At 41.6% G+C, this 14,858-nt stretch overlaps 1 protein-coding gene and 1 non-coding gene across 2 annotated transcripts; one reads left to right on the forward strand and one right to left on the reverse strand.

Moving 5' to 3' along the window:
* The first annotated feature begins 5,922 nt into the window (after window positions 1–5,922).
* On the forward strand, window positions 5,923–5,994 carry trnat-cgu. Its single transcript has one exon. It is a non-coding gene; the product is annotated as a tRNA-Thr (tRNA).
* Window positions 5,995–10,973: 4,979 nt separating this feature from the next.
* On the reverse strand, window positions 10,974–13,614 carry zgc:92162 (group 10 secretory phospholipase A2). Its single transcript, XM_034539525.1, has 4 exons — window positions 13,531–13,614; window positions 12,654–12,822; window positions 12,059–12,165; window positions 10,974–11,166 (listed from the first exon to the last, which is right to left on the reverse strand). The coding sequence occupies exons 1-4, from the start codon at window positions 13,565–13,567 to the stop codon at window positions 11,018–11,020; spliced, it is 462 nt and encodes a 153-aa protein (XP_034395416.1). The 5' UTR covers window positions 13,568–13,614; the 3' UTR covers window positions 10,974–11,017.
* Window positions 13,615–14,858: the final 1,244 nt, after the last annotated feature.

The raw sequence follows: 14,858 nt of genomic DNA on the forward strand, positions 1-14,858 counted from the left end.
GCTGATGTCCTTTGTCCTGGCTGAATATATCATGACTAACAAGCCTTGGAGTGGATTAGGCACAGAGGATTGAGCAATTTCCAGACGTGAGATTATTTTGCTGGATATTATAGCTCACAGAGCGCCATATTCCCACAAGAAGAGGAAAAAAAATCGTATTAAAAAGGCCCATATTTCCTATGGTGATATAATACAAAGACATACATACATCCGTAACCATGTACCAAATGGCGAAAGAGCAAATTGCCAGACATCTGCTGGCTCGAATAAAAAAAATCAAATTAATGTAAGCGTTCGGTCTATCGGGGTCTTCGGTCGTCTGGTCATGGGATGCACATTCACTGGTCAAATCAAATGATGCGCTTCGGTTTTGATGAGAGGGAGAGGACACAACAAAAACCAGTGTGGCACTGACATGAAAAAAACGATAACAGACATAATGGAGCGATAAACAACACAATGGAAAGTTACTGGTAGCCGCGGTTCTCGACGTCAGAGATTCAAAAGCAGACATTATACCTGCTGGTTTACCTTACTGGGTGGTTCTGGGTTTTGTTGTGTTGGATCGCAGACGACTCCCACCGCTTTTCTATGGATCGAGGATCGTCCTTCGTGGTCTGCAGTAAAGACTGCCGCCATCTTTAATCACAACAGAGTCCATCTGTCGATGCTTCTTCCCTTTCTACCCTCTCTTTCTCTGTTCCAGTCTCTCTGTTCCAGCCCTCTCTGTTTGTTGTGGGGGGTTCTTATTTTCCATCCAACATCAAACCACCATATCGACAGGCTCACGGGCCGCCCAGTAGGGGGGCAGCTTGAACATGCTGCATCGGCTGTTGTCCTTTTCCAAGCCGCAGATTAACTGACCACATTTATTTTTTTTCTCAGAAGGATACAGATAGCCTGCAAAAAAAAAATATTTCAGCTCTCAGGCCTTTGATTTCAACAAGCCTGGTCTCAAAGCTCCTCCATGATTGTCCCTGAACGCATCTTTGCCTCAGATGTTCTGATTGATGGGATTTGGGTCTCTCTTTGATTGAGGCCACATCTCTATAACTAGTTTCAAATTGCTATATTCATTTACGACAGATGCTGATAATTTAAAGCTAAACACTGATTCGCCTTCTTTTTTTAATTTTTTTTATCTTATGCAATGTAAAAACAACATATAAGTACAAGCAGACCGCCGGTCTGCATTCATCCAAATAATGCACTTCATTTAAAGTGACACTTCCTTGGTCCCTCTTTGCATTCAAAGCCTGAATACAAAAGCGTATCTTGTTTACTGTCCCTGTTTTGTTCCGCCAAACTCTTCCATTGAACAATGAGAGGAGTTGAATTTCAAAATGGTAGATGCTCTCACCTTCCTCTCCTGCTGTGCGGCTCGTCGGATCTTGTTTCTGTGGTCCGCCATGACTGGGCGCAGTCCCCTACCTGGCACTCTGCAAGACTTTCTCATACTCATGAACCTGTTTCTGATTCTTACTTGTGTGTTGCGGAAAGATGAGCATCTTTACTTTATATTGCAGCTTCAGCCGTGCGACCCTATTGGAGGAAACCAGGACCAGATGATTGTCTGCACAATCGTATTGTAGCTATGGTAACAGACCCAACAGGCATCAGTGATGTGCACCTAATTGCTCCGTATACATTAAGCAGCAGAAAAAAAGAGAAAGATAGATTGAGCAGGGCTTAGACATTACACATTTTAGACCCGAAGGATTTCCAATAAACTGCTTCACTTAGTGATATTTTATGACAACAAACATCTATCTGCCGTTTGAAGTTTTGCAAATAGCCCAGTGAATGAGGAGATGCATGCAAAGAAAAAGGGGGAGAAAGATGGATGAAAAGAAATTTTGGCGAGAGGGGGGAGAGATGATATTGCTTTTGTTATATAGCTTCATCAGCTGCTTACCTTTCAACTTGATTTCACACTTGCATGTCTGGTGGTAGCCCGGGTCAGACCCACAATGACCAATTTTCTCCTCACACGGCACCAGCAAAGACACTCGTTGTTTGGAAGCCACTTGCATTTGTCTGCATTGTGATGCATTTAAACACAATTCATTTGCAGATTTTAACTTGTCGACACACAAGTGAATTGATATAAAAAATTTTACTTTGACAAATTCAAACAACTTTCAAAAGACTAGCGGGAGTGGGATCATAAGACATCCTGATGGCAAAGGGATGAGTTCTTCATAACGTCTAATAACAACTAAGGATGCCTGATATGTTATTCATATGAAATAGAAAAAGGTTGTAAACTGCACAGTATGATAATAAATATTTCTAACCATTTCTTTAAAATCGTATTTAAAAATGTATAATTTCAATTGATAAATCCTTCATGTTAGTTAAGATGGGGGGACTAGGAATGTATACAGTAAATTAACTACAGTAGCAAAACGTTCCACAGACAGAATCCCAGTCTATTTAAATAATTCCCATCAAGTTCAAGATGGTGTGTTAATCTTTGCTTCAGGCTGGTCCAAAAAAATGGTGGTTAAATTTCCTCCAACACCAACGTGATCAACAAACATGTCAAAATTAAGTCGTGCTAACATTAGCATTCTCTTTCTTAGCACTGCTAACATTAGCATTCTCTCATTCTCTTTCTTAGCACTGCTAACATTAGCATTCTCTCATTCTCTTTCTTAGCACTGCTAACATTAGCATTATCTTTCTTAGCACTTGGTTCTTTCAAGTTTTAGCCAGTTTCCTTGAGTAACAACGGTCTTATTACTTTCTAAAATAGTCAACAATAGTTTTTAATGTGTCGCTATGATAGTCTGTGTGGTCGTCTAGTGTAGTTCATGCAGTTTAGAGGAATAATAGGTGGGTAATGTAGCTAGTTACTTTAATGGTTAGCTGCTGTTACTCAATTGAGAACTAGTTAGCGAGCTAACTAACGTTAGCTAAGTCAGGCTTATCTGTATCAAAGTACGTTATCTACTGTACACATCCGGAGGCTATATACACAAAAAAAAATATTAAAAGGTATTGGTTACCGGTTTTTGGGGAAATACCAGTGCACATATTCACTTGCCGAGAGAAGATTGAAAGCTAACATTGTGACTTCACAGCGTTCATGTTTGTAACGTATCGGTAAATCTAACGCCATCTGACAGATGTAGCTTCACAAAATCTGTTTATCAACACCCGGAAAACCAACTCACATTTTCTATCTCGTTTATTCCATCTGCAAAAAAAAAAAAGTGTAAAATCGACAATTCGCAGGTTTACTTGGGGATTATGTGCCACATGCTCTCGGCCATAGTCAGTTGCGAGGTAATAGCCGACTGGTAAAATTGAAACTCGGACTGAAATTGCAATTTTAAATGAAAGTATGCAATTCTATTCGGCAGTAATTAATACGATTTAGCGCATTTAGAGTGATTTCAATAGGACTATACCTGCCGAGGTAATGTTACAGAGCATGTCAGGGGATGCTGGTGATGTCATGTTATGAGCTATGTGGTCATTTCCTTATTAGCTGACATTTGAATATTTGTGACAGTTTTAGCATGTTTAACACCCCGTAATCACAATCACTCAACGGGACAGCACTAACATGCGTAGAGAAATATAAAGCAGCTAGAGGAGGCTTGCTAGATAAGTGCATTATGTACTTTCCTTTTTCTGGTCAGTTATCAGAATTCAAACATTGAACATGTACTCGAGTCTCACTCTTGTTTACATGAGAAAAGAGCAAGCAAAAAAAAAAAAAACGTGTCTGTTGAACAAATATATATATTCTTACACCTTCTGGGCACAGGGGTATTCTCGCACAAGCACGGAAAAATAAGCAGATTTTTCAAAGCAATAGACCGATAAATAATTAAATAGATTGCTACAGTAATGCTTTGTATTCTCTCAGGGAGTGGGCTGCTTGGTGTTCCCCACATGAACACGGAATGCCCCAGATCCATGTAATCTCTGACTGGAACATATTGTATCTCTCAGTTTGTGATGTGGAAGAGGTTTATTTTTTTTATTTTTTTATAAAAGAAAAAGAAAGCAGAGCTTTTCAAAATAAATACTTCCATGTGACATTGTGAAATAAACAATAAGCACCGTGAGCTATTTAAAAACACTCAGATCCACTCAAGGCTGCGCAGCTTTATCATCGATATAACTTGCTTTTGAGACGGTTACATTTTGCTCGATAAAGCTTTGTCTCAAGGGCACGAAGAGCCTAAATCCTAAATAACAGAGAAGAAATAAATATTCATTCCCTAGTAGGATTACAGTCAGCATTCACACTCCCCCCCAAAAACCTTTAGGACTTGGGGATGTAGCATGTATCAGCAAATCATCATCGCTGACTTATGGGTGCAATAAACATAAATGCTGTCTAAAAAATATTATTTCCGGTGAAAAGTTTCGAACAGATGGAACAATAAGCATTGGCTGAACTTTAAGAGAAACTGTCACACTTTAAGGTGCTCTGAATTAAATCCACCTGTGCTGTTTATTCAAGAGAAGCCGCCATCTTTCTGTCTGCTTGCTGACGACTTGCTGTAAGCAGGTCAAGGTGAACACTCCACATCTGTGATTTTCTCTGCTAACTCATTCCCAATGGAAATGAGTCTTATTCATTTTTCAAACAGCCTCTAGGATATCTGATCCAAAAAAAAAAAAAAGAGAAGCCCCTCAGGCGAGCATTCATCTTTGATGTGTTGAAAAGAGAGACAGTGAAAAGCTGCAGTCTGGCTTCATGCATATTGTATTGCTTAGAGACAAATTACAAGAAACCTACTGGTTCTCATAGTTATTAGTTATGCAAGCTTGTTCTCGGTCTGTTCAATGCTGATTCAGAACAAAATACCTTGACATTTACATTTAGTTTGAGTATGGACGATCCCGCAGAAGAGTCCTGGTGATAATGGTGACCTCCTGACCTTTTCTCACGCACCACTGTGAGACCACAAAATATCCCCTTGACAAAACCTTGACGTGCATTTATTGTTTTGCGGTTGTGATCATACATTACGGAGGTCTCCGGAAAAAAAACGACGGTCATATCAAGTCCTCTGACATTTCCGTCCTCTATCAGCCTCGTAGACACCACATGATGACCTGTGTTGGGTAGATTGTCGTGAATTCAAGGTCCCACGGAGATGAACTCTTGACCGAATTCTCAACTTTGCACATTTACTGTTTTCCATCATGTGCAGATGACTGCAGCAATGGCGTTTCCTTCATTACCAACCTCAGGACACCATTTTAAGAATAGCACAAGGGTATTCTGTCCATCCGATCCTTTTGTTTTGTTTTGGGTGTCATCATTGCAGCTGCATCTCTGCATCTCACTACTGCATTTTATTTCTTAAACTGCACCTCAACTTATATTCTATTTTTCGCTTTTTGACTTTTTTAATGAACGTTTTTAAATCTTGTTTTCTTTTGCATTGTGCTTTGATGCTTTCAATGGTTTTATGTAAAGCACTATGAATTGCCTTGTTGTTGAAATGGGCTCCAATTGCCTCCACTAGTTAATTTCTCAATAGGTGAATTGTAGGTCACTTCTTTTTAATTAAAGTTAAACAAATGAATGAAGAGTGAAGACTGTGAAGAGTGAGCTCTCACCTTCTTTGTGCTTCTTTGGCGTAGACACCGGAAGCAGAGAGCAGAGACCTCTGCTTGCTGAAATCTGCACATGCTGTTCTCACACAGCGTGTGCAGATTTCATGTGGAAGATAACAGCCCCCTCTTGTGCTCAAAGTACAGTAATACATCTAAAACCTTTACATTGAGCATATTTCACCGTCATATATGGTTCATGTGAATGTTCACGGGAGGAAGCCGAGTCTCGTGCATGTAAAAGGAAACGGTAGTTTCCTCCACGTGCATAACATGTAACGTTATAAACGCGCAACGTCGATATACAAAAAAGATCGAGACGGTGGAGTCAGCGCAGGCGCGGTGGCCAAGTGGTAAGGCGTCGGTCTCGTAAACCGAAGATCGCGGGTTCGAACCCCGTCCGTGCCTTTTGTACGACAGACCCCTCGACTGTAGTTGCATGTATAGTTTCAATTATAGACAACGTTAACCTGCGTTAAAGATTGAATCACAGCTATTCTGCTGCATTCACGCTCACCGTCATCTGTCACCAACTAACTCTGCACTCTGAATAATAGATCTACCACGTTATACATATTTTCTTCTCCGTATTTTCAACTGTATTTTTTTTCTATTTCATATTATGCACCAAATTGCAAAAACACATTCCTTATGTGTGCACACCAAATAAATAATAAAACAACTTGTGTGTGATTCTAATTTCTGATTCATGAATTAGTGCTTAGATTTAGCACCAAAAAAATGAAGAGTTCACTGTACAAAGTATATTTCAGTGGACTTGTTGTAAAAAAACATTTTGGGGTATTTTTTGCTTTTTAATGTGTGTATTAACTGTCCTATAAGGTCATGGAAATTATTACATTCAGTCATTCCCGCTTAATCATTTAATAATACAATGATGATGATAATAATAATAATACAAAATGTACTTTTCCATTTAAGCAATTGACCCATATTTCTGTGACGTCATGAGAAGTTAGAGGACCAAATGTCAAACTGAAAAACAGTATCCATACAGTATTCTCCGGGCATACAGAGCGGATCTTTGGATCTTTGTAATATATTTTAAACAAAGCACAGGTAAACCCACCTTATTAAGTCTGCATCAACAGTTTATGTGTGCACGTTTCAGAATGCCATCTAATGTAATTTGATGATGTTTGATCACATTGTTATAACTTCACTATAAATCAGTCTGAATCAGTCTGGTACAGTTTCCCAGGCAACGCTCCATATGTTGCAGCATCAAAGATTCATATCTGGTCCGAGCTGCAGCGTATATATATCATCACGTTCCATCTGTCTATGTAAACAGACGCTGGAAGGAAACAACTGGAAGCTGCTGCTGCTGCTGATGGGGTTTTAGATAAACCTGAGTCAGCAGCATCCACAGCCCTTCACTGGTGGATTATGTCCAACCTCCAATCACTTGTTACAGGAAGTGCTGCATTTGGCACACAAATCACCACCTTTGTAAATAAGATCCAGATGTCAAAATTGCCGGTTCTGAAGTTAATTCATAGTAATGGTGCAAAAAAAAAGCTGTTTTCCTTTTTTTACATTAGCACAAACAAATGACTCGTATGCATTGTGCAGTCAAGGCCATCTTTGTTGACATCTAATAGTGAGCAGCTCATTTCCATGGTTACGTGTGTGTGATTTCTTGTCTAATAGTGAGATAATAAAAGTACTTTGTTTTTTTATTCCCCAGGACGATGAGCTGCCGTTGAGCTTTATCGATGACTTGATGGAGACGCGCTTAAATATTGTTAAAAAAAATCAACCAACCTTTGGCTGATTTTAATATTTAGTTCAAGTTGGTCAAACAGATCTCGGGAGAACTTAAAGTAACATTTGCTCCAACAATATCAGGAAAGCAATTATCAGGACCCTTCTAAATAGTCCTGCTTTTCACCGCTTCTATTTATACTCCCGATTTATACAGAAACAGAATACGTGTCTGCACGTTTTAATGATTAAACTTTTTGCTGCCTTTTCCTCGTGTGTCCTCGTTGAATCTATCTTTATCCAAGCAGAACGCGAGCTGCCCTTCCAATTAGGAAAACAACACATTGCAGGAAAAGTGCCGTCCTCAGCAATAACACAACGTGTACCTGGAAAGATGCAGCTAATTGGCCAGATGGTGTCACTACAAGCACAAGTTTAAACTTTATCAACTTAAGTCTTCATTCTCAGAATATTTTACTCTGCTTGACGATATTCCTTATATTTCTCAGCATTTTCTGTCTGCTTCCTTTTTTCTTTTCCTTTTTACTCGTAGAAAACTGTAAATTCAGCTCCCTGGTGGAATCATACGGTAATATAGATGATGGCCGCACCATTCTCTATAAAACAACGTTGTACATCAGCATTAAGCACATGCCTATAGATCATTCATATGTACATGTAAATGAGCTGATGCGTTGTGTACAGATTTTGTGCAGCATATTTGTTACTGTTCTTACACTTGTGACACCAATTAGAGTGATGTGTTCAAGTGCATGTCTTCCCCTTGAAATATTCATGGTATAGAAATTGCATTATTAGTCATTTCTGCATTTCCTTTGGAGAAGTTGGAAGAAGTTTGATTGCAGCACACGGAGGGAGAGCTCAGATAAACATTACTTTACAACATATTTACATAGCATATGGTCGTTTGCTGCTATATTTATGTTTCAAATGTATTTAAATATTCAGCCCTGAGGCATTCATACTAGTTGATATAGACTACTAATTCTCAACGTAAAAATAAATAAAAAGAGTCTTCCAAGAAAACACACACACTGAAATAGGAGCAGGAGGACAACAGAGTGTGTAACGTGCAGTAAATAGTGGCAGCTGGTCTGGGGTCTGCTGTTGGCTGCACACACACTGATTTCCTGGTTTGTGTGGGCAGTGTATTCGGAACCCAACATGGATTTTCACACAGTAAATGTGAGCGATTGTCGGCCATCAAAATCATGTAACGGCATTCAAGTAGTCATACATAGTCAATATATAAGTTCACTAATATTCAATAATATGAAACTGACTTGGGGTCCATACAGGATTTCCCCAGACCAGGGGTGGTCCTCTTTAGGATAGCTTAACCAATGGCACACTAGCAATCAGTGGGCGGGAGAAATGTTGGGTGCCCTTTTATCCACATGCTAAATTACCTCTTTCACAGCCACTGGCCGGTTATTTACAGTAGTTTCACGTTTTTGTCCGGTTCTACTCTGCCTCTGATTGGCTAGTACTCATTGTTAAGTTAATTACTGATGATTATATCATATTGATTCCCACTCAGAAGTGGATGTTTTCACAAGTAAGGCCGCCTTCTTGTATCGGGGCTCTTATATAAAATCACGATGAACTGATTACGGGAGAAACGTGTTTTTTTGTGAAAAAGTTGTTAAGTTGCTAAGCCAGTTGCCCACATATGAATGGAATAACATTACAGATCTGTCAAATGTCAATGTGGAGTCATAAATAATGTAATATGTTACAGTGGGAACATTTCAAAATGTGAAAAAGGCCTAAACGTAGCAGTCTGAACAGGTCGGCTGCTGGTAAGAAGTCATACTTGGTTGTTATTGTTTATGTTTTTGAGCAGTTTAAGCCAAGACTTCATTGTGGGCCATCTGGCTCTCGGCTGGGGAGCCAAGCAGCTGATTAAAGAACGCGATTATCGTGGAACCGGTTCTGTCAGCTCACCCAGCAGGGATTTAAAAAAGCGCTCGCTCATAGTGACAAACATACGTGTGTGGGCTGGGCCACATCTTCCATCGCAGGATCTCCTCCAGAGTGGCACGCCGCTCTAGAAATGTTCATAAAAGGTCGTTTTTTCAACCAGGATTTGTGCAACCGGTCCCATGCAGATCCTGTGTGGCGATAGCCAATCGAACTGTTCTCCGCTTCTTTTGTGACATGACACAATGCTGGAGAGAGCACATTTAAAAGTACATTTCAAATTCAGCACCACCAAAAAAACAAGTCATGCTTTGTTTTGTTGTCTCTTTATGCCCGTCAATGTTAATACTTTAAATGACGTACATAACATGTGATTGGGAGCTTTAATTACATCACCATACACCAACAGATTACTCATGCAGGGAAGTGGGAGTCTGACCCTAACCCTCTTGGATGGAAGCGTGTGACTTCCATAACTTCAGAGCTGCTCTACCCGCTGAAGGTTGGACACAATCGGGCAAGTGTTTGTGGGCTGTGACCCAGATACTTATTTCCAGTCCAGGACTTTGGACACTGCACCCCCCCCCCCCACACCCCCACACCCCCACCCCCACGGCACCATCTCCCATGTCCACACTCACGAGCGGTGCGAGGACTCAACAAAGACACTGTGTGTCCCGCGGGACCTCACGGGCGATGCTGCCCGGAGTGTGAACGCTCACTGGAGCCGGAACATCTGGGAAGGCTGTGTTTACTGGGAACATCTAGGAGGCCAGTGTTTACTGGGAACATCTGAGAGGGTAGTGTTTACTGGGAACATCTAGGAGGCCAGTGTTTACTGGGAACATCTGAGAGGGTAGTGTTTACTGGGAACATCTAGGAGGCCAGTGTTTACTGGGAACATCTGAGAGGGCTGTGTTTACTGGGATCGCAGCCATGCTGGTGATCCCGTTTACTGTCTGTCAGAGGGGAAGTTCAGATTCTGACTTTTTCTCATTCGATCTGAAGGAAGGTCCCTCGAGCCAAACCCCAAACCAACAGCGGTGGTGGACCCAAAATAGAGCTGTTTCCTGCATGAAAAAAAACATTCAGGCCCATAAAGTCAACAACAGGCCACGAGTGGAAACTTCAGCTCGTGAAATCCGTTGTTTACGTGAATCCAAATCATGATATCAGTGATCATTACCAAGGGACGACTCTTTGGCTGTTTGCCCATAGATGCTCTGTTTCGTTTTGTGTCAGTGTGCTTCAAGTTTAGTATTTTGTGAATATGGCGCCATCTGCAGGCCAGAACTTGACATATTCAAAAAAGGCCTCTCCCATTTCCCAGTCTTGTACAACATTGTTCCTCACAACGCCTGTACACATACATATTATCTATCTATGTGCAGGCAGATTCATAGATAGATATACAAATGGAGATATATAAGATGAGATACACTTTAAAATGGAAAAGCAGGAAAAGAGGTTTTCAAGGTGTAGTCAAACAAAAGTCAATTTCAGAGTTATGAGGCATTGTTATGAGGACTATCTGATGTTTCGCCCACTGATTAAAATGTGACCTTTGGACGGAGTTTTGACTGAAGAACGCTCAGTGTGTGTGTGTCTGTGTGTGTGCGTGTGTGTGTGTCAACATGTAGGCGTTCATTTAGTCTTTTGTTAGAGCAACATGGTCATTATAAAGGTGTACCATTATAAAAAAAGTATCATTACCATTATTGCTGTGACATGCTTTATTTCCAAAAAGGCATTTATTGCGTCAGTAAATATTACACATTGGGTGTTCGTGGCCGCAGAGGAAATCGGGCCACAGGGCGAATTTGGAGATGAACGGTGCTTTCCTCAAACATTTGGCAGCGTCTCTGTCACACTTGCACAGCAGCTTTTCACACTTGTCTTTCAAACCATCTGCAATGAAAACACACACAGAGGCCTTGAGTGAGTGACAGGAGGAGTGCGGTGTGTGTAACGCGTCGTGCATACGGACTGCTGGTCCAGATTTATTCATTTTGCCTCCCAAGGCTTCATTTGCTGCAGTTTCTGAGAGACGTAATTGTGGTTATTACGAAATCTTCTTTACATTGATTCATTTAAAGAACATCATAAACAACCCACTGTTTTGACTACTTAAATACGTAAAACCTCATTAAGTCTGTTGCTGTACAGAAATTACTGCGGTTTACAGGGGGCTTAAAATATTATGAAATATGTGTTTGCAAACATCATGCGAACATGAATGCCTGTTTACTGTTTTCATGGATATTTGTAGCTCTCTCACAGCCTGATTTATGTCTCACTTTCAGACCCGTAATGGTGTGCTAAACGGTACACAGAGCATATCTAAAGTGTGCAACCACTAAAGAAATTAAAACATAACAACATGGTATGCCCACACACGCTGGCAGATTATGAGACTGCCCCCCCCCCCCCCTCTCTGAGACAGAAGACACACAGACTTTGTGTGTCGTTAAGTAATTAACCGTCTCTACGTGGTTTTCTCACTCTTTGAAAAAATGTTGTGTCTTTTTTTGGTCAATTTGTGTTTCAAGTCTTATTTGTTGTCGCTGTGAGTCTCTTTGTGTCTCTTTACAGCTGTTTTGCATCTCCTTGTGTTCTCTTTGTTGTCTTTTTAGTGGACGTTTTGAGTCTCTTTTTGGTTGATTCGTGTCTCTTTGGGTGATGTTTTGTAGGTGAAGGCCAGGGTTGGGGGGGGTGCTGATACTTTGGGCAACCAAGGGCCTGTGTCCCATAAGCCTATTTATTAATCAACATGCCTACATAAGCATTACAAATGCATTACCGCAGTCCGCTTTCTTGTCCTCGCACGTCCACTGGTACTGGTCTGTTTTGGTTTGGCAGCCGAGGCTTTCTGCATCTCCATAACAGCAATCGTGTCTGTGGCAACACCTTCATACAGAGAGATTGGAATAAATATTTTTATTTTCATCTCTAGACCCAGAAAGCAATAAGTGGGCAGTCACAGCACTGTGGTTTGAATCCCACCACGGCCATCTTAAACGCAGGGCCCGAGGTTTCCACAACAGATAGTTAGAAGTTAACTGGTTTTGAGGGGGGTTCGGTCGCTCGAGGAAAAAAGAAGGAGACGGCAATTAGGATTTGGGTGTGGAATTTTATGGAACTATTTCGAGGCGCCCATTGGAGCATGTGAGTGCGCCGAATTTGGACCTCATTCCCTCCTTCCATCCCATCGCACAGCATTCGCGGTTCAGTCGACTGTGTGTCCACGAGCAGGATGGGGAGGACGTGGAGGCGGGCGAGGGGGCAAACATCCCCCCCCCCGGCATGCTGAATTATATGTATAGGCGGGCCACATATGGTGTCAGCTGTACTTTTTTCCCGCAGATATTCTCGAGAGGAGGGTGATGGTTCCTCACCAGTCCGCCCGGTCCCGGGGCCAGCCTTGACCCCCCACTCCACAGTAGCATCCGTACATCATATAAGCCAAGGCCGATCTCCCCGTGCTGCATTTGATGACCCCCGCCAGCTCCAGTAACCCTCTCTTTGTCCGCGGGGCCCGGCGTGTCTCGGCAGAGGCCGCAGCCACTGAGAAAGGAAATAAAAGACGCGTGTCTATAGTATTGTGAAGATCTGGCCCACCGTTTCAGCGGTAGTACATGGTGATATACACGGTGTGGTATTCAGGGGTGGACACATTAATAGGAACTGCTGTCTCTTCTGCACAATTAAACAAAATGGTCTTGCGTTGGATCGTGAAGTGGTCCTGATGTACACTCAAGTTTGCCAGTTTGTTAGGTACACAGAGCTAAGACCAACTCAGTCTGACACAACAGGAATCGGTCTGAGATGGGTTGATCCAACGTGATGATCATTTTGGAGGGTGACTATTGCGTTATAGACGTGTTTTTTATTATGTTGCCCACTCCCTTTATATCAATGAGAGTATACCTCCACAAAAACTATGCAGGTAGGTGTTCCTAATAATATTCATAAAGTCTGTTTCTCCACTTGCTTGTGTTTCTTCACAGAGCCTCTGTACAACATTACATATAGGATAGGATTCTGAGAAATAACTTTCCACTTTTGTAGAACATGTTGTGCAGCCAAACCAGTTGAGTTAGTTTGCACTTGCATCCTTAAAGTAACGCTTTCGATGAATCACTCGGCAAACCCAAGGTGTTTCTCTTCCTGGTACTTGGCTGCACTCCTTCTGTGTACTTAAAAAGGACTGACAATAACTTCTCAAGAAAGTCCTCACTCCTTGGAGCCGAACGAGTAAAAAGATCACCTTACCAGAGAGCAGGAGAAGTATCCGGCAAAGAGCAGCCATGGCACGCGACAGGCAGCCCGACCAAGTGTTGACTTCCACTCAAGGGAGCGCAGCACTGACTGGAGAGCTTTTTTTAGATGCTGTTTAAATAATCTCCTGACCATCACCATTGGCTGCAGGCTAATCCAGTGTGTGTCAACCCGTACGCCCCCTAGAGGACACCGCCTGCAGCACGTAGGCCAGTGGTTGAGTGCTTGCATCTCTCAGGTTTCAGGCTGCATGTTTGGTACCAGATTTTCTAAGACGCACGTATATGACAATTAATTATGCAGCAATTCAAACAAATGTTTCCATCATTTAAGACGATGTTATTTATTGTGTGTCATCTATGCAAATGGGGTACAGAGAAGATAAAGGGAAATTAATCAAACAAATACAAAACAATAGCACAGAAAACAATGTGTGAGTTGAGGCACATCATTCGATGAGCTTCAGGGCTAATTGTTTAGTTTCTGTAAGCGACACAACGTGGGGTTCCACTTACTCACCACAAATGCACCTTCCAGATTATGGCAATCACACTTTATTGATATAAGTCTTTATATGATTATGGGGGAGGGGACCCCCACCTATAATCATATAAAGACTCCATCCATCTTGTAGATAAACATGTCAGCGGGTGAATAGAAAATACCTTCTTTTCATAAAACAAACTGTAGCGATCATTATTGTCAGTATGATTTACTGAGCAGCACTCCAAAAGTTTGAGTTTAACAGCTGAGATTGTTTATTTGACAAATTGCAGACAGGCCTGATCTGAAAATGGCATGAATCGTGTCGTATCTTTTGGGTTTCATCTTTTTTATTATGTTTTCTGAAAGTGTATTTACAGCTCTGGACTCCATTGTCATTCATAATGTGGCAGCAGCTATCGCAGTCATATCAGGGCAAGCTAGATCATAAAAGCACACGCTTTGGGTTTTTTGATAACAGGGGACATATAAGTCACTGTGTTTTGTGATTCACTTCCTCAGCGATGCTCCTGCACAATGTGAGATAAGCGCCTCCTCCTGGCAGTTATTGTAGCTGCTCTTCGTGAGAGGAGACACATCCCTCCATCCCTGTATATTGGATTATTTTCAGCTCAGCATATCCATCGCCATGAAACAGCCACTGAATCCTGAGATCGTATCGGGGCTAAACACCTGAGTGGGAAGCCTGCCTGAGCCGGGGCACAGAGCAACATCCCATAATGTACGCTGTTTCTTACTTGTTTTCTTGACTTTCGCCTGCCAGGAGGTTGAGGTTGAAATCCTGAACCTGAATGAGCGATGATGATATTTTTTCAGAT

The sequence above is a fragment of the Cyclopterus lumpus genome, chromosome 8 (genome assembly GCF_009769545.1).
Source record: "Cyclopterus lumpus isolate fCycLum1 chromosome 8, fCycLum1.pri, whole genome shotgun sequence".
NCBI lineage: Eukaryota > Metazoa > Chordata > Actinopteri > Perciformes > Cyclopteridae > Cyclopterus > Cyclopterus lumpus.

What these genes read in the sequence shown, in the direction of transcription:
- zgc:92162 (XM_034539525.1), bottom strand. Translation starts at nt 13,567, where the DNA reads ATGGCTGCTCTTTGCCGGATACTTCTCCTGCTCTCTG. An exon ending in GATACTTCTCCTGCTCTCTG is followed by an intron (nt 12,823 to 13,530) that starts GTAAGGTGATCT and finishes TTCCTTTCTCAG; the next exon opens with TGGCTGCGGCCTCTGCCGAG. An exon ending in GGACAAGAAAGCGGACTGCG is followed by an intron (nt 11,167 to 12,058) that starts GTAATGCATTTG and finishes TTTTCATTGCAG; the next exon opens with ATGGTTTGAAAGACAAGTGT.